This window comes from Somniosus microcephalus, chromosome 8 (assembly GCF_052327205.1).
Source record: "Somniosus microcephalus isolate GS21.2 chromosome 8, FLI_Smic_1.0, whole genome shotgun sequence".
Taxonomy (NCBI): Eukaryota; Metazoa; Chordata; class Chondrichthyes; order Squaliformes; family Somniosidae; genus Somniosus; species Somniosus microcephalus.
The window spans coordinates 75,445,594-75,464,920 of record NC_140994.1 but is presented as its reverse complement, the minus strand read 5'-3'; the positions used below and the strand labels follow the sequence as shown (position 1 = coordinate 75,464,920).

The following is a 19,327-nucleotide window of genomic DNA, read 5'->3' as shown; positions in this document are numbered from 1 at the left end:
AGTAATGTCATATATCCATGTTGAGAGCCTTTCATTTAATTATCTCATATGCATTATACACAAGCTATGAAGGTAGATTTTTGGGTCATCTGGCCTCGTGTACAGATGTAGAGCGGATATCAGGAATTAAAAAAATTGGGTAGGCGGGTGTTCGTCGGGTTTTGCACCCAATTTCCTTTTGTCTGCTATTTTCTGGCTAGATCATGTGTGCCAGGGTGTCTGTACACATTTGTGCCATCGCTTCAATAAGACCACAGAATGTATACAAAATATTTAAATGAATATCTGACACATTTTTCAGTTTTTGCATCAGGATTGCATTCGTTCCTTACCATGCTGACTTTGAATGGATACAAGGGAAAACTCCATGTGCAATGTAATTCTTAAAAGGGAACAGACTTTGAATATTTTGTCGCTTTGTTTACAGCACTTTTTTTTAAGTGCTGATTGTTCTTTGAATTATGCCGTGAGATCTTTTACGTCCACCCGAGAGAGGAGGCAACCCTTGTTTGTGTCCCCACATTATAGTTTCCTTTCACTTCATTTTTGCCAGACACTTTTTCACCACTTCAGCTTTGGCAGAGACTGCCAATGGGTTGAAATTTGTTTAAAATCTTTCTAAAGGGTGTAATGTTTTTTGATGCCCTATATTTAAGTGGCCAGATACCTTTACATTTCACCTACACCGGGACTTTCCAGACCCTTCCCTCACCCATTTGGCTAGCTTCATGCACAGATCCAAAAAGGGATATTGAACTCAAATATAATTCTTCTCTTTGTAGATATCGATATTTTATTTCTGGTTCTACCTTTGCTGAATTGTTGCACATAATACAAACTGGGGAGGACTTCTGACTTCCGCCAGACATGGGCACAAAGTGGGCAGAGTGGCTACACCACCTGTCTGAAGCCGGCATCAGGAGGCCCAAACCATTTCAAGGTTCTGGCCTTGTCTGAATTTAGCCAGTAGCTGCGGGTGCTAACTGTACATTAGTTGTTAACACACATACCCAAACTCACAGAAGTGCACTGAGTAAAGATGCACAGACCTGAAATGAGTGTGAAGGCTAATTCATTTAGCACAATCAAATTGCAAAAATGAAATTAACTGCATAAATCAATAATCTCACTCACAGAGATTACAAGGATGGCTGTAGAAAGCAATGTAGTAACTTTAGCATTGGCACAGTAGGTTTGCTCTTCTAATGTTGAAGCAGGGTAGAGCTTTTGTCAGTGTCTGGGCCTGTTCTACCTGCCCTTTAAGTGCTTTTATGATGATTTAGCCAAAATAGAAATGGCTCCATTCCCTGCTCTGCAATCCCTTCACTTACTGAATACAAAAAAATGCTAAGGAATGTGGCTTTCCATAACTTGCATATTTAGAGTGCCTTTGTAAAGAATAGGGAAGTGATTTTGCTTTGAATATGTTTTACATTCATGCTTTAACTTACCTGGATTCATAATGTGAATAGGTAATCCTTTTAAGAACAAGAATTTAAATATGACACATTAATATATTGTTAAATGTGAATAGTACATTTTGAAATGGCTTGTGTAAACTGCGTGCTACATTATAATACTTAATGTTACTTCTTCTCAGGCCACTGATCCAGATGCCGGTATTAATGGGCAAATTCACTACAGTTTGGCAAACTTCAATAACCTTTTCAGAATAACATCAAATGGTAGTATTTACACAATGACGTCATTGGACCGAGAAACAGAAGATAAATATGATCTGCTTGTAGAGGCTTCAGATGGAGCAGTGGACCCTCGTCACTCAACCTTGACGGTACCAATCAGAGTCCTTGATGTTGATGATAACAGTCCTGTATTTTCACAATCCACCTACGTAGTTTCTGTGCCAGAAAACAATGCAGCTGGAATGGTTATTCTACAGTTACAGGTAAGCCAAACAAAACTAATGTTCACTATGAATGCACTACATTTATAGTCTTGTAAATAGTTTTACACGAAAAGCATAAGGCTACAAGCTACTGCTGGTAATATCTCTGAATGAACCATTAACATGTTAATAGGTGACTGCTATTGTAATCAAAGTATCCTGACCAGTCAACAGTAAAAATCATAACAAACGTAGCAGCCATATTCACATGTACCCCAGGATGATTCTGGACCCAGCCTCTCCACTCCCAGCCTGACTGCATCCAACTTCTCTGCTTCCAATCCAATGACCTCACTCCTCCCCTTGCAACCACCAGCACAGAATAATGCAGGTAAATGTCTTCATCCCCATGAGCCGTGATTTTGAAGCAATCCTCGGTGCCACCATTATTCAAAGGGGATGCAAGGGAGGAACAAAAAAACTTTCATTTATATTGTGCCTTATCACAAAGGTGCTTCACATAGAGTGTATTACTTTGAAATGCAGTCACTGTTGTATGTAGGCAAACGTGAGTGCCATTTTTGACAGTAAGCATGGAGAGGAGTGACCAATCTGATTTTGGTGGTGTTAGTTGAGAGAAGAATACTGGCCAGGAGAAATCCTTGCGATACTTTGAATTGTGTCGTGGAATCTTTAATGCTACCTAAACCACTAGAACAGACAAACGGGCTTGGTTTAATGCCTCACTTGATAGTGATCACCTCCAACAATGCAGCGCTCTCTCAGCATTGCACTGAAGTATCAGCCTAGATTATGTATTTAGGTCTGGGAGTGTAGCTTGAGTCCACAACTTTCAGACTCAGAGGCAAGAATGCTACCAAATAAGCTTAGCTTCCAGGAAACCAAGATTACCCTCTGCACATCATGGGTTATGGCACCTTTGCGACAACCACAGACAGAACAAAGTACAGGTACAGTAAAGCACATGCTACTAATCTGGGAGCCATACAGTACAGTGTTTTCAAGGGTTTAAGTATGATAGTTGTCTGCTGCATGCTGCGCGCTTCACTGCACAAAGGCCTCATCATAGAGAAAGAGCAACAGCATACAAAGCTGTTGCAGAGCAGGTGGTTGAGAATGATAATGGAAAAGTAACTGCAGAATCACCAGTGCAGGAAGGAAGATTGGTGCGGTAGGTACTAATCCGAGATGGCTCCCAAAAGTAACAGAGCTGGCCTGTTTTTTTTTAAAAATACACATGAATTCACACATGAATATTTTCCTCTCCCATACCAGCTCCTTCCACACTTTCCTCCTCTGATCCTCACATGCTATTTATTCCCATCTTTTGGTGTGGCCCTTCTTTATTTTAAGCAGCAGTATATAGTCAGCGCAATATTCAGTTCAAGTGCTGTGTTTTTCTTTCTACTGTCTTGCATCCAGTGAATGTTGTTCATTGATTACACAAGATGCTTTCCTTTTGTGCTTGTTGTTTGAACGTGGTATGAAACACATAGCCTACTGCTGCTTCTCAGTGATTCCCCAGTGAGAGGAGTAGGCAGGCTGGTTGGATGTTGAGTTTCACTGCCGGCGGTGACATTAGACCGCCACGTACTGTAGACTCCGAGGGTGTGCGTTTGAGTCAGCCATGTCCCGTGCAGTTCTGGCTGCCTAGTCCTACATGCGTTCTGGCACATGTATTGTCACTTGTGCAGCATTGCTTGATAGCCCAGATGTAGCATGTCCTAACAACCAATAGTATGATCCTTGACTATTATATGTGTGCCACTGCTGGAGAGCATCCTCTCAGTGTGTCTATTGAACAGAACATTGAGCACCTGTGAAGTCTACGAATCTCTTTCAAGGTTGTCTGTATCTGTTCTCCAAGTTTGTTGAAGCAGGCAAATAGTGCATCTTTGACATTGGCCACCAAGGCTTCTATAGCAGTAGGGTGAGTATTCCTGAGAATTGCTTTACTGAGAGCTAATCTACGAGAGGACAGAGTTACAATCTTGATTAGTGTGGAGTCCTATATCTAGAAATTGCGGTCTGCACTAAAGGTGTCACATGCTTCATGGCAGACAGCATTGTAGATACATATTCGTCCATGACTATACAGATCCAGCTAATGGATTCCTCCAAGGTCCTCCTAAGTGTTTGAAATGTGTTTTCCATAGAGATAAGAGACTCATGTAGGTGATCCTGCTCAGAAGTAATCTCAACTTGTAAGCAAGTCTTGTGAGACCTGAATCCCCAGGTGCTACAGCAGAGCCAGTAACCATGCTACACTTCTGCTTACTAAATGCCTGTGCTTGTGTAGCCATCGCTGCTTGGTCATCTTCCCCTTGTGACCCCCTCCTCATCTACATCCTCTGGGGGGGTGTACCTATGCTGATGCTTGGATGAGTTGCTGATTGTGGCACTGGGTACTGTGAGGTATAGACTTGCTCAGAGGCACTGTGTTGATTCACTCTGTTACTCTATTTCTGTCAAACGAGAGAACAATGTCAAGTTTCTGGCTCAGTTAACAAGACTGCAAGACTACAAGTCATTGCATGGTTTTATTCGTGATATTATTCAAGTTCAGTGCATGTACGTGTGACTGTTGCTCAGTCGGATTATTTGACTTGACCTGAACATGAAAGTAGGCATGAGCTTGGGAACAGGCTCCAGCTTCATATTCCTCACTTCTTCTGTGCTCTCCCTGCCAATGATTTAAATTGTGACCTCCTTGAATGGGGTACAGGGTTTGTATTGCCTGGTTCCATTGCCAGTGTGGCACTCTTCATACTTGTTGTCATGCTAATTGAAGAATAGCATTGATATACCGAAAGTACATAGCACACCAACAGTGCCAGTGATCAACACAGCTTGTGTAGCATACTGGATTTTTTCTTTGAAATGGTTTCACTCTGCTGGACTCTTTGTCCAAACATCCTTTGTGGAATTCTTGCTCTACACACACATTTGCAGCAGCACTTCAGAATTCCACCTTTTCTCTACACATTCCCATTATTCCCAGTATTCCCAATCATGCAAATCGTTAATTGCCCTGGCTATCTCGGGGCAGTGCTGCACTGGTTAACTTTCCCATATGGATTTGCATGGAGAAGCAGTAAACAATGAAAAGTTTGCCCAGGCTGACTTTCTTTCATGTCCAATAAGGTGATGGTCCTTTCTTTCCCTCAACTTTAAGAGGCTTTTACTGCCTCCTATGATCCATTCCCGGTGTGAAATTCATCAGGAAAGAGCAATACTGTTCTGGCATTCACTATTTCAAATTCTATAGTGAATGCTTAGCACTTTAAACAGATGCTGAACATTATTACTGCAGTTTATGCTTCATTGACTGCCTCTTATATAATTATTACAGCAGACAGCATCTTGCCCTGAAGAACAGCAGTAAACTTGCGGTTTCATGAGCTTAAACAGCATAACCAACACTCAAATAATTCTTGACCATAAAACAGTCACTTCTAGCTTAGTGTGATCTGTTTGATTTGTTGTCTCTCTCTTTATTTTCACCTTATTCTCTCTCCTCTCCAATGCTACATAATTCACACATTCCTTTAAGCTGCTCCAGCCAATAATAAAGCTGAAAAATGACAAAGCAAGATGAGAGAGCCAGACTTAACTGTCAAACAACCTGAGGGTGAGAATTTACATTTCTCTTGTTCAGATTCAACCCTTCGATCACTTGAGCTAAAAGGTTTCTGGCTTAGCATTCATCAATTTCTGCCTGTAGTACATCATTTATTACCTTTGCTTATCTTCAGTTTCGATTTGACAATGAATGTACTACAGTCCCCACCACTTACACCATCTACGCTTATCAAGGGCAGCCACCTATAATAGGCAAATGGTGCCAACCATTTGTCATTTCCACTTACATCAACTACAGAGGTGCTGCTTATAACGCATTAAGCGCGCCGGCTATTTTGGGCGGCGGCGGAGCTAACGGTGGTTATCACTGTTGTGATATTGAAGTATGTGGCACAATACACACAATGATTAATGGTATCAGTTTTAACTATTTAATTGGCCTTTTTAAATGCTTTTGAATCAATTAGCTAAAAGTATTATAATAAAAAACACGCAGCATTTACTCCAATACGTTTTCTCACAATTTACCAACCACTTCTTGTAGCAGGCAAATCATGTTAACACCAGTGTGCCCGCTTTAAATGGTGGGAACTATACAGTCAAATTAAAATTGTGTTTAACTGCATTAAAATTAAACCTGCACTTCCAAACATAGGAACAGGAGTAGGCAATTCAACCCTCATACCTGTTCCACCATTGAATTAGATCATGGCTGATATGTACTTCAACTCCATTTTATCCACCTTTGATCCATATCCCTGGATACCCTTACCTAATAAAAATCTGTCGATCTCAATTGGCCCAGCATCCATCTCTTGAGGGAGAGAATTCCAGATTTCCACCACCTTTTGTTTGAAAACGTGCTTCCTAATTTCACTCTTAAATGGTCTAGCTCTGGTTTCCTGCATCAGAGGAAATAAGTTTATATCTCCCTATCAAATCCCTTTATCATTTTAAAGACTTTGATTAAATCACTCCTCAACCTTCTAAACTCAAGGGAATACAAACCAGGTTTATGCAATCTGCCCTCATATTTTAACCCTCTAAGTCCTAATATCATTCTGGTGAATCTGCGCTGTATTTCCTCCAAGGCCAATACATCCTTCCTGAGAAACTGAACGCGGTGCTCCAGATGTGGTCTGACCAAGGCTCTGTATAACTGAAGCATCACTTGCTCACTTTTGTATTCCAGTCCCTTGAGATAAGTGCTAACATTCCATTAGCCTTTTTGATTTCTTTTTATACCTGTGCACTAGCTTTAAATGATCTGTGAACATGGACACTTAAACCCCTTTGCTGTTCCACAGCTCCGACTCTCACACCGTTAAGAAAATATTCCAATTTGTCTTTCTCGGATCCAAAATGCACTCATCACTCTCCTCTACATCACACTTACAGACCCCCTCCGACCCCCTCAGACCTCCTACTCGCCTCCTACACCCCGGCGGGGATCCCCCAGGTCGGGAAGCCCGCACTTCAGCACAAAAAATGGGGATAATCCTATTTACTACCTGTTAACGGGCAGTTAATAGGCTTTAATCCCTTCCCGCCTCCAAGGAGACGGGACCTGGGGCAGGACGGCTTCCCGCCTCCTGGCAAGAGGGCACGGAGGCGGGTTGGGGGCGGGTTTGCCACCCGCCCCCAAATTCTACAACTTTCCCGGCAGTCCCGCCCCCATACCCGCCTCCTCGGGGCTGAGAAAATCCAGCCCCTTGAGTTAATTCAAAACTAATTCGGAATATAACATAAGAAATCACACCAACATTTTGAATCCAATTTCTATTTCATGTCACGAACTGTTATTGTTTGACACCATACAATATACCACAGTTTAATTTATTTAATTGAAAATTAAATTGGATAACTATGCACAGATTTCAATTACTTGCCAGATTTCAGGAATAATGATTTTTAAAATTATCCACAATGAATATTCTTCTACCCAATTCTGCTGCCTGCCACTGACTATATATGGATCGCATAGGTTTCAGCTTTCTTTTCTATCGGTTGTAGCACTGACAATATGTGGACAGTGAGAGTGGACAGTAGACACTGAGCACATGCCTTTTCTCTCCTTAATCGGAGTATACATTTGCCCAAGAGTAGTTCTTTTCTGGAGCCCATTGTTTGCAATGCTGATCATATTTTTGATATGAGTTTGTCACGTTATTTAAAGGGATCCTCAAACGGCCATACGGTAGCTTTCTCTTCAGCTATTTGTTCAAAAAGCATCCTTGCATTTTTAACTCCTTTGCAGGTTAAAATGTATTAAAAACCTTTAGTTTTTGTGGACTGGTTTCTGACAGAGCTTCCAGGTTTTTACCAATTCCATGGTTCGCTGCTAAGGTTTATGTCCAAATGATATCTATTCTCTTTTAGCTGGTTGTTAGCTCTTTCTCACCTTGTACCAAATTCTGTATTTGTTTTAAGTTGGGTCCTTCTAATTATGTTTCAGCAGCCAAGGAATCAAGGATTTTGTATGTCGCATAGTTATTTTTCAAATGTCTGCTTGCAGTGGTGAACAGTGATGCTTCAAATAGTGTAGCATCCATTTTCTTCAAATTCTCTCCATCATTTGCTGAAGGTACTGTCTCTCGCTGGGCTGTGGTTTCATGGGCATCAGCAACCTACTGCTACCTTGGTCAAGTGGTCATTCTTCACGTGTGAACCTAGACAAAACAGTGTCAACATGCTCTTTGATTGTAGAGGACAATGGGCCAGAAATTCGGGTCGGGGGCTTCCCGCGGGTGCAAGCCCCCGACCTGCACTTACCTAGCGCGCCGGCCCTTGTGCTGTTGGCCCGCGTGGGATTCCGATCCTGGGCCTCCTCCAACTGCCTGTCAAATCTATAAAATAGAGATTGGCCCCAAAACATAACTAAAACTTCAAATAAATTTTTTTTTAAATCACATTTTTAAAATAACTATATAAATTACATAAAATAACGATTTTAAAGAATAATTTAAATTTTTGAAAAAATTCATTACAGTTTTTAATGGGGCTAAAAATAAACTTACCTTTCTTTAAAGTATTTAAAAATAATAAACCTGTGGAAAAAATGTTTTAATTTTACTTAATTCACCACTTACCTTGTTAAAAGCAGGTCTTGCGACTGCTTTTTAAAAGCGTAGCTGCTGGAGACTTACCCTCCCGGAGAAACCTGTAAAAATAAAACGGAAGTTCCAGGCTTACGCGCTGCCTCTCCGGCGCACGCGTTCGACCTGTGAACCCCTTCTTTCAAGGGAATGGAAGTTCCAATTTCCCGCGCATGTGCAATGCATGCACGAAACCGGCACTTTCGTTGGCCCTACGCGTGAGTACCCGTGCGTACTCACCCAGCGCGTACTCACCCGTGGGGACCCGAATTTCTGGCCCATTATGGTCACACCAAATCTGCTAATTAAATCAAAGAAACAAAGAAATTCGATCTTTTGATCAGAAACAATCTGATCTTTATGAAACAAGCAAATCAAATGTTGCCACAATATCACGTGGCCACTTTTCTTAATTAACAATCTCCTCACCTGCGTAGTGAACTCATACGGACACAACCTGACTATTTTTATTTAGTGGAAGCAAGGAGAGGTGAAAAAAGTGCTCTTATACAGGTTTTGCAAAATAACAGATGGTTGAGATGATTTACAGATGTGTACAGGTCCCTTGCTGGTTTTAGTGTTGTGTGTGCAGGAGTAGCCCAAATCTTCTAATTTACATCTGACCATCTGTTATTGTGTGTGAAATTTAGATTTTTGATTTTGAGAGCTTATCATTTAAAGCCTGTGTGGCATTTTTCTTGCAATGATATCTTCTTCCTGGGTGTGTGTTTGAAATGTGTGTTTTCTTTTCATTTTTGTAACGTTTTGTACTTGTCAACAGAGGCAAAGGAATATTCTGCTATTTCAGGCACTCAGTATCACCATCATGTATTCTCAAGTCAGGGTTAGTACAACCACCTGCAAGATCAAGGTCCCTTTACAGTGTGTAATGTAATTTTATCAGAAAAAGGAGACCTCCGTGTAGAGGAGCAATCATTGCTTTAAATTTAAGTCTACTTTCATTTAAAATTAGTGAATGTAAGAAAATTTGCTTCCTGTTCGCTTCTTGAATTCTTTTATGCTATTCGAAGAGAAGGAAAGAATTAACTTGTCAGGACATCTCAAAGCACATCACAATCAATGAATTATATTGTAACCGTAGTCACTGTTTTGCAGGCTAACATGGCAGCCAATTTGCACACAGCAAGATCCCACAAATAGCAATGAGATAAAAGACGAGCTAATCTGCTTTTGGTGGTGTTAGAAACATAGAAACATAGAAAAATAGGAGCAGGAGTAGGCCATTCGGCGCTTCGAGCCTGCTCCGCCATTCAATATGATCATGGCTGATCCTCTATCTCAATACCATATTCCCGCTCTCTCCCCATACCCCTTGATGCCTTTTGTGTCTAGAAATCTATCTATCTCCTTTGTAAATATATTCAGTGATTTGGCCTCCACAACCTTCTGTGATAGAGAATTCCACAGGATCACCAACCTCTGAGTGAAGAAATTTCTCCTCATCTCAGTCCTAAATGACCTACCCCGTATCCTGAAACTGTGACTCCTCGTTCTAGACCCCCCAGCCAGGGGAAACATCCTCCCTGCATCCAGTCTGTCTAGCCCTGTCAGAATTTTATACGTTTCAATGAGATCCCCTCTCATTCTTCTAAACTCTAGCAAATACATAGAAACATAGAAGATAGGAGCAGGAGTAGGCCATTCGACCCCTCGAGCCTGCTCCACCATTCAATGAGATCATGGCTGATCATCCAAGTTCAGTACCCTGTCCCTGCCTTCTCCCCATATCCCTTGATCCCTTTAGCCTTAAGAAATATATCTAACTCCTTCTTGAATATATTTAATGAATTGGCCTCAGCTGCCTTCTGTGGTAGAGAATTCCACAGGTTCACCACTATCTGGGTGAAGAAATTCCTCCTCATCTCTGTCCTAAATGGCTTACCCATTATCCTTAGACTGTGACCCCTAGTTCTGGACTCCCCGGCCATCGGGAACATCCTTCCTGCATTTAATCTGTTTAATCCTGTTAGAATTTTATAAGTTTCAATGAGATCCCCTCATTCTTCTAAACTCCAGCGAGTATACGCCCAATCGACCCAATCTCTCCTCATACGTCATTCCTGCCATCCCAGGTATCAGCCTGGTGAATCTTCACTGCACTCCCTCCAGGGCAAGAACATCCTTCCTCAGATAAGGTGACCAAAACTGCACATAATACTCAAGGTGTGGTCTCACCAAGGCCCTGTACAACTGCAGCAAGACATCCTTGTTCCTGTACTCGAACCCTCTCGCTACGAAGGCCAACATAGCATTTGCCTTCTTAACCGCCTGCTGCACCTGCATGTTTGTTTTCAGTGACTGGTGTACAAGGACACCCAGATCCATTTGTACATCAACATTTCCCAATCTATCACCATTTAAATAATACTCTGCCTTTTTTATTTTCTATCGAAGTGGATAACTTCACATTTATCCACGTTATACTGCATCTGCCATGTATTTGCCCACTCACTCAACTTGTCTAAATCACCTTGAAGCCACTTTGCATCCTCCTCACAACTCACAACCCCACCTAGTTTCGTGTCGTCAGCAAACTTGGAAATATTACATTTGGTTCCCTCATCCAAATCATTGATATATATTACATAGACATAGAAAACATAGAAGATAGGAGCAGGAGTAGGCCATTCGGCCCTTCGAGCCTGCTCCGCCATTCAATGAGAGCATGGCTGATCATTCAAATTTAGTACCCTGTCCCTGCCTTCTCCCCATATCCCTTGATCCCTTTAGCCTTAAGAAATATATCCAACTCTTTCTTGAATATATTTAATGAACTGGCCTCCACCGCCCTCTGTGGCAGAGAATTCCACAGGTTCACCACTCTCTGGGTGAAGAAATTCCTCCTCATTTCAGTCCTAAATGGCTTACCCCTCATCCTTAGACTATGACCCCTGGTTCTGGACTCCCCGGCCATCAGAAACATCCTTCCTGCATCTAGTTCTTCACCCAGAGAGTGGTGAACCTGTGGAATTCTCTGCCACAGAGGGCGGTGGAGGCCAGTTCATTAAGTATATTCAAGAAAGAGTTGGATATATTTCTTAAGGTTAAAGGGATCAAGGGATATGGGGAGAAGGCAGGGACAGGGTACTGAATTTGGATGATCAGCCATGATCTCATTGAATGATCGGACCAGGAGAGCACCGAGGCGGCAGTATAAAAGGAGGAGCGAGGCGAGGCCCGACCAGATCGGACCAGGAGAGCACCGAGGCGGCAGTATAAAAGGAGGAGCGAGGCGAGGCCCGACCAGATCGGACCAGGAGAGCACTGAGGCGGAGTACAAAAGGAGGAGCGAGGCGAGGCCCGACCAGATCGGACCAGGAGAGCACCGAGGCGGCAGTATAAAAGGAGGAGCGAGGCGAGGCCCGACCAGATCGGACCAGGAGAGCACCGAGGCGGCAGTATAAAAGGAGGAGCGAGGCGAGGCCCGACCAGATCGGACCAGGAGAGCACCGAGGCGGCAGTTAAAAGGAGGAGCGAGGCGAGGCCCGACCAGATCGGACCAGGAGAGCACCGAGGCTGGGTATAAAAGGAGGAGCGAGGTGAGGCCCGACCAGATCGGACCAGGAGAGCACCGAGGCCGAGTATAAAAGGAGGAGCGAGGCGAGGCCCGACCAGTTCAGACCAGGAGAGCACCGAGGCCGAGTATAAAAGGAGGAGCGAGGCGAGGCCCGACCAGATCGGACCAGGAGAGCACCGAGGCGGCAGTTAAAAGGAGGAGCGAGGTGAGGCCCGACCAGATCGGACCAGGAGAGCACCGAGGCTGGGTATAAAAGGAGGAGCGAGGCGAGGCCCGACCAGTTCAGACCAGGAGAGCACCGAGGCCGAGTATAAAAGGAGGAGCGAGGCGAGGCCCGACCAACTCAGCAGCGGGGAGAGAGGTAAAAAGTAATCAGAGTGTGACGTCACCAGGGAGCAGGTAAGTGATTGGTTGGTGAGTATTTCTCTTTTTTAAACTTTAACTCTGTAGTTTATAGTTACTAAGGTCTTTTCTGGTGTAGCAGGGACTGTTGGTAAACCATACAAGCGCCTTAGAGTTATCTTTAATTGGTGATAGTGAATTAATTTAAATTAATTAAAGGGTAAGTCATGCCAGGAGAGCCCAGCCCTGTGTTATGCTCCTCTTGATCTATGTGGGAATTCAGGGACACTGCCGGTGTCCCTGATGACCACGTGTGCCAGAAATGCATCCAGCTGCGACTACTAGCAGACCGCATTGCGGCACTGGAGCTGCGGATGGATGGGCTTTGGAGCATTCACGATGCTGAGAGGGTCGTGGATAACACATTTAGTGAGTTGGTCACACCGCAGGTAAGGGCTGCACAGGCAGAAGGGAAATGGGTGACCATCAGGCAGAGCAGTAGACACAGGCAGGTAGTGCAGGGGACCCCTGTGGCCATCCCTCTCTCAAACAGGTATACCGATTTGGATACTGTTGAGGGGGATGACTTACCAGAGGAAGGCAGCAGCAGCCAACTTCCTGGCACCAGGGGTGCTTCTGCTGCTCAGGAAGGGAGGAAAAAGAGTGGGAGAGCAATAGTGGTAGGGGATTCTATCGTAAGGGGTACAGATAGGCGTTTCTGTGGCTGTAGACGTGACTCCAGGATGGTTTGTTGCCTCCCTGGTGCCAGGGTCAAGGATGTCACTGAACGGCTTCAGGGCATTCTGAAGGGGGAGGGTGAACAGTCAGAGGTCGTGGGTCACATTGGGACCAATGACATGGGTAGGAAGAGGGATGAGGTCCTGCAGCAAGAATTTAGGGAGCTAGGTAGCAGATTAAAGAGCAGGACCTCAAAGGTTGTAATCTCTGGATTACTCCCGGTGCCACGTGCTAGTGAGTGTAGGAATAGGAGGATAGAGCAGATGAATGCGTGGCTAAAGAGTTGGTGCAGGAGGGAGGGCTTTAGTTTCCTGGATCACTGGGCCTGCTTCTGTGAAAAGTGGGACTTGTACAAGTCGGACGGGTTGCACCTGAACCAGAGCGGGACAAATATCCTTGCGGGGAGGTTTGCTAGCACTGTTCGGGGGAGTTTAAACTAAAATGGCAGGGGGTTGGGAACCTGAGCAGGGAGACAGAGGAAAGGGAAACAGGGATAAAAGCAAAAGATAGGAAGGAAAAAAACAAAAGTGGCAGTCAGAGAAATCAACGGTTTAAATCAAACGTGGCCACAGTAAATAATAATTCTAATAGGTCTAAGTGCGTTAAAAAAACAAGCCTGAAGGCTTTGTGTCTTAATGCGAGGAGCATTTGTAATAAGGTGGACGAATTGGCTGCGCAAATAGAGGTAAACGAATATGATTTGTTTGGGATTACGGAAACGAGGCTCAAGGATGGCCAAGACTGGGAACTCAACATCCAGGGGTATTCGATATTCAGGAAAGATAGGCAAAAAGGAAAGGGAGGTGGGGTAGCATTACTGGTTAAAGAAGGAATTAATACAATTGTAATGAAGGATATTAGCTCTGATGATGTGGAATCTGTATGGGTAGAATTGAGAAATACTAAGGGGAAAAAACATTAGTGGGAGTGGTATATAGACCTCCCAACAGTAAGGCGGAGGTTGGGGATGGCATTAAAAGGGAAAGTAAAGAAGCGTGCAATAAGGGCACAGTAGTCATCATGGGTGACTTTAATCTACATATAGATTGGGCCAACCAAATTAGTAACAATACTGTGGAGGAGGAATTCCTGGAGTGTTTACGGGATGGTTTCCTGGACCAATATGTCGAGGAACCAACCAGAGATCAGGCCATCTTAGACTGGGTATTATGTAACGACAAAGGATTAATTAGCAATCTTGTTGTACGAGGCCCCTTGGGTCTGAGCGATCATAATATGATCGAATTCTTCATTAAGATGGAGAATGAAGTAGTTGACTCAGAGACTAGGGTCCTCAATTTAAATAAAGGAAACCACGATGGTCTGAGGAGCGAGTTGGGTAGGATTGATTGGGGAATGGCACTCAAAGGGTTGACGGTGGATAGGCAATGGCAAACATTCAAAGACCGAATGGATGAGCTACAGAATTTGTTCATCCCAGTTTGGCATAAAAATAAAACAAAAAAGGTGACTCAACCATGGCTAACAAGGGAAATTAGGGATAGCATAAGATCCAAGGAGACGACATATAAATTGGCCAGAAAAAGCAATAATCCTGAGGATTGGGAGCAGTTTAGGATTCAACAAAGGAGGACAAAGGGATTAATTAAGAAAGGGAAAATAGAATATGAGAGTAAGCTATCAGGGAACATAAAAACTGACTGTAAAAGCTTTTATAGATATGTGAAGAGAAAAAGATTGGTGAAGTCAAGCGTAGGTCCCTTACAGTCAGAATCAGGGGAATTTATAATGGGAAACAAAGAAATGGCAGACCAACTAAATTCATACTTTGGTTCTGTCTTCACAAAGGAGGACACAAATAACCTCCCAGAGATGCCGGGGAACATAGGGCCTGATGAAAGGGTGGAACTGAAAGAAATCAGTATTTGTAGGGAAATGGTGTTAGGAAAATTGATGGGACTAAAGGCCGATAAATCCCCAGGGCCTGATAATCTACATCCCAGGATACTTAAGGAAGTGGCCCTGGAAATAGCAGATGCATTGCTGGTCATCTTCCAGAACTCGATAGACTCTGGAACAGTACCTATGGATTGGAGGGTAGCTAATGTTACCCCACTATTCAAAAACGGTGGTCGAGAAAAAGCGGGGAATTATAGACCGGTAAGCCTGACATCGGTAGTGGGGAAAATGCTAGAATCTATTATAAAAGATGTAATAGCAGAGCACTTGGTAAGCAGTGACAGGATCGGACAAAGTCAACATGGATTTACAAAAGGTAAATCATGCTTGACTAATCTACTGAAATTTTTGGAGGATGTAACTGGTAAAATAGATAAGGGAGAACCAGTGGATGTGGTGTATTTGGACTTTCAGAAGGCTTTCGATAAGGTCCCACATAAGAGATTAGCGTGCAAAATTAAGGCACATGGGATTGGGGGCAAGGTATTGACTTGGATAGAGAACTGGTTGGCGGACAGAAAGCAAAGAGTTGGAATAAACGGGTCGTTTTCCGAGTGGCAGGCAGTGACTAGTGGGGTACCGCAAGGATCGGTCCTAGGACCCCAGCTGTTCACAATATATATTAATGATCTGGACGAGGGAATTGGATGTAATATCTCCAAATTTGCAGACGACACAAAGCTGGGTGGGAGGGTAAGCTGTGAGGAGGATGTCGTGAAACTCCAGTACGATTTGGACAGATTGGGTGATTGGGCAGAAACATGGCAAATGCACTATAATGTGGATAAATGTGAGGTTATCCACTTTGGTGGCAAAAACAGGAAGGCAGATTATTATTTGAATGGCAATAGATTGGGAGAAGGGGAAGTGCAAAGAGACCTGGGTGTTCTTGTGCACCAATCGCTGAAGGTAAGCATGCCGGTGCAGCAGGCGGTTAAGAAGGCAAATGGTATGTTGGCCTTCGTAGCAAGAGGGTTCGAGTACAGGAACATGGATGTCTTGCTACAGTTGTACAGGGCCTTGGTGAGACCGCACCTTGAGTATTGTGTGCAGTTTTGGTCACCTTACCTGAGGAAGGATGTTCTTGCCATGGAAGGAGTGCAGCGAAGATTCACCAGGCTGATACCTGGGATGGCAGGAATGATGTATGAGGAGAGATTGTGTCGATTGGGCTTATACTCACTGGAGTTTAGAAGATTGAGAGGGGATCTCATCGAAACTTATAAAATTCTGTCAGGCCTGGACAGACTAGATGCAGGAAGGATGTTTATGATGGCCGGGGAGTCCAGAACCAGGGGTCATAGTCTAAGGATAAGGGGTAAGCCATTTAGGACTGACATGAGGAGGAATTTCTTCACCCAGAGAGTGGTGAACCTGTGGAATTCTCTGCCACAGAGGGCGGTGGAGGCCAGTTCATTAAATATATTCAAAAAAGAGTTGGATATATTTCTTAAGGCTATAGGGATCAAGGGATATGGGGAGAAGGCAGGGACAGGGTACTGAATTTGGATGATCAGCCATGATCTCATTGAATGGCGGAGCAGGCTCGAAGGGCCGAATGGCCTACTCCTGCTCCTATCTTCTATGTTTCTATGTTAGTCTGTCCAGGCCTGACAGAATTTTATAGGTTTCGATGAGATCCCCTCTCAATCTTCTAAATTCCAGTGAGTATAAGCCCAATCGACACAATCTCTCTTCATACGTCATTCCTGCCATCCCAGGTATCAGCCTGATGAATCTTCACTGCACTCCTTCCATGGCAAGAACATCCTTCCTCAGGTAAGGCGACCAAAACTGCGCACAATACTCAAGGTGTGGTCTCACCAAGGCCCTGTACAACTGCAGCAAGACATCCTTGTTCTTGTACTCGAACCCTCTTGCTACGAAGGCCAACATACCAGTTGCCTTGTTAACCGCCTGCTGCACCTGCATGCTTACCTTCAGCGACTGGTGCACAAGAACACCCAGGTCTCTTTGCACTTCCCCTTCTCCCAATCTATTGCCATTCAAATAATAATCTGCCTTCCTGTTTTTGCCACCAATGTGGATAACCTCACATTTATCCACATTATAGTGCATTTGCCATGTTTCTGCCCAATCACCCAACCTGTCCAAATCGTGCTAGAGTTTCACGACATCCTCCTCACAGCATACCCTCCCACCCAGCTTTGTGTCGTCTGTAAATTTGGAGATATTTCATCCAATTCCCTCGTCCAGATCATTAATATATATTGTGAACAGCTGGGGTCCTAGGACCGATCCTTGCGGTACCCCACTAGTCACTGCCTGCCACTCGGAAAACGACCCGTTTATTCCAACTCTTTGCATTGTGTCCGCCAACCAGTTCTCTATCCAAGTCAATACCTTGCCCCCAATCCCATGTGCCTTAATTTTGCACGCTAATAGCTGGGGCCCAAGCACTGATCCCTGCACTACCCCACTAATCACCGCCTGCCACCCCGAAAAAGACCCATTTATTCCTACTCTCTTTTAGTTGAAGGACAAATGTTGGCCAAGAGTCTATGAGAACACTCCTGCTGTTCTTCAAATAATACCATATGATCTTTTATGTCCACTTGAACAGGCAGTTTAACATCCCATCCGAAAGATAATGGCCCAGATTTTGCAGTACTATTAACAGCGAGGCTGTCAGTGCTCACCATTACTACAGGGTAAAACTAACAGCAACTTCTGACATCCACACATGCACAATTAAACACAGAAATCCAGAAGTTTCTGTCAGAGATAAACTGCTTCTCCAAAAGGTTGGGCTCTTGCATTGCCAATGGAATCTGCGCAGAAATCACTGTAATGGCGTGAACTTAAACTAATTACCTCCTGCTATCGCAGTAAAGACCAGTGAGAAACTTAAGCCTTGTTCACTCAGGAGTAACTGAGTTTTTAAAGGCATGTTAAGTCATAATTACTGCTGAACAATGTGGTATAGCACCAATATTATGGCCCGGATTTTGCAATAGGAATAGTGGTGAGACTGTCAGCACTTATCGTTATAACGGAGTAAATCGGACAGCACATGCGCAATTAAATGTGGAAATCCAGTAGTTGCTGTCAGAGATATACCGCTCCTCTACAGTGTACACTGTAACAGTCTTCGCCGATAGACTCTGCATTGAAAGACATGCAATGGTGTGAACTTGGGCTGCTTGTCCACTAAAGGTGGCTGAAAAAGTTAGGGTTGGTGCACTCAGGTGTAAGTGAATTTTTAAAGAAAGGAAGAAGAAAGACTTGCATTTCTATAGTGCCTTTTATGACCACCGGACGTCCCAAAGTGCTTTACAGCAAATTAAGTACTTTTTCAAGTGTAGTCACTGTTGTAATGTAGGAAACGGGGCAGCCACTTTGCGCATAGCAAGCTCCCACAAACAGCAATGTAATAATGACAAGATAATCTGTTTTAGTGATGTTGATTGAGGGATAAATATTGGCTAGGACACCAGGGATAACTCCCCTGCTCTTCTTCGAAATATTGCCATAGGATCTTTTACGTCCATCTGAGAGGGATGATGGGGCCTCGGTCTAACACCTCATTTGAAAGATGGCACCTCAGACAGTGCAGCACTCCCTCAGTACTGTACTGGAGTGTCAGGCTTGATTTTTGTGCTCAAGTCTCTGGAGTGGGACTTGAACCCGCAACCTTCTGACTCAGAGGCAAGGGTGCTACCTAAGTGATAATTACTGCCAAACAACCTCTCTCGCCCTGAAATTTTAATTTTACAAATGTGGAGTCTCATTCTATCAGAAGTTATTTAGTGAAGAAGATTTAAAAATTAATTAAAATAATGTTTAACTTTTTCTATCTCTTGTATCTCTCTCTCTTAATCCCATATGTCTTTCCCAATCTATATTTAGCTTTCCGTACATGGTTTAACTCCAATTTATATTTCCTGCTTTATATTTCCTGGGGGTTAAAATTGTTAGTGAGGATTCTTCAATCTGATTGGTTGAAGAACCTCGCTGTTTCTTTTTCCTGCTCACGTACGCTATAGGGGTATCGCAAGGATCAATAATTGGGCCTCCGCTATTTACAATCTATATCAATGACTTAGATGAGAGGGCCGAGTGTACCATATCCAAATTTGCTGACGATACCAAGTAGGTGGAAAGTAAGCTGTGAGGAGGACACAAAGAGGCTGCAAAGGGATATAGATAGGTTAAGTGAGTGGGCAAGAACATGGCAGATGGAATATAATGTGGAGAAATGTGAATTTACCCACTATGATAGGA

General features: G+C 43.7%; 1 protein-coding gene across 10 annotated transcripts in view; it reads left to right on the top strand.

Annotated features, from left to right (window-relative positions):
* pcdh15b (protocadherin-related 15b) overlaps positions 1-19,327 on the top strand; it is a 1,235,959-nt gene that overhangs the window by 725,003 nt on the left and 491,629 nt on the right. For all 10 annotated transcript variants that reach the window (XM_085994900.1, XM_085994899.1, XM_085994897.1 and 7 more), the window contains one exon: positions 1,601-1,906. In XM_085994900.1, coding sequence (XP_085851026.1) covers positions 1,601-1,906 — 306 coding nt within the window. The remainder of the gene's footprint in view (positions 1-1,600; positions 1,907-19,327) is intronic.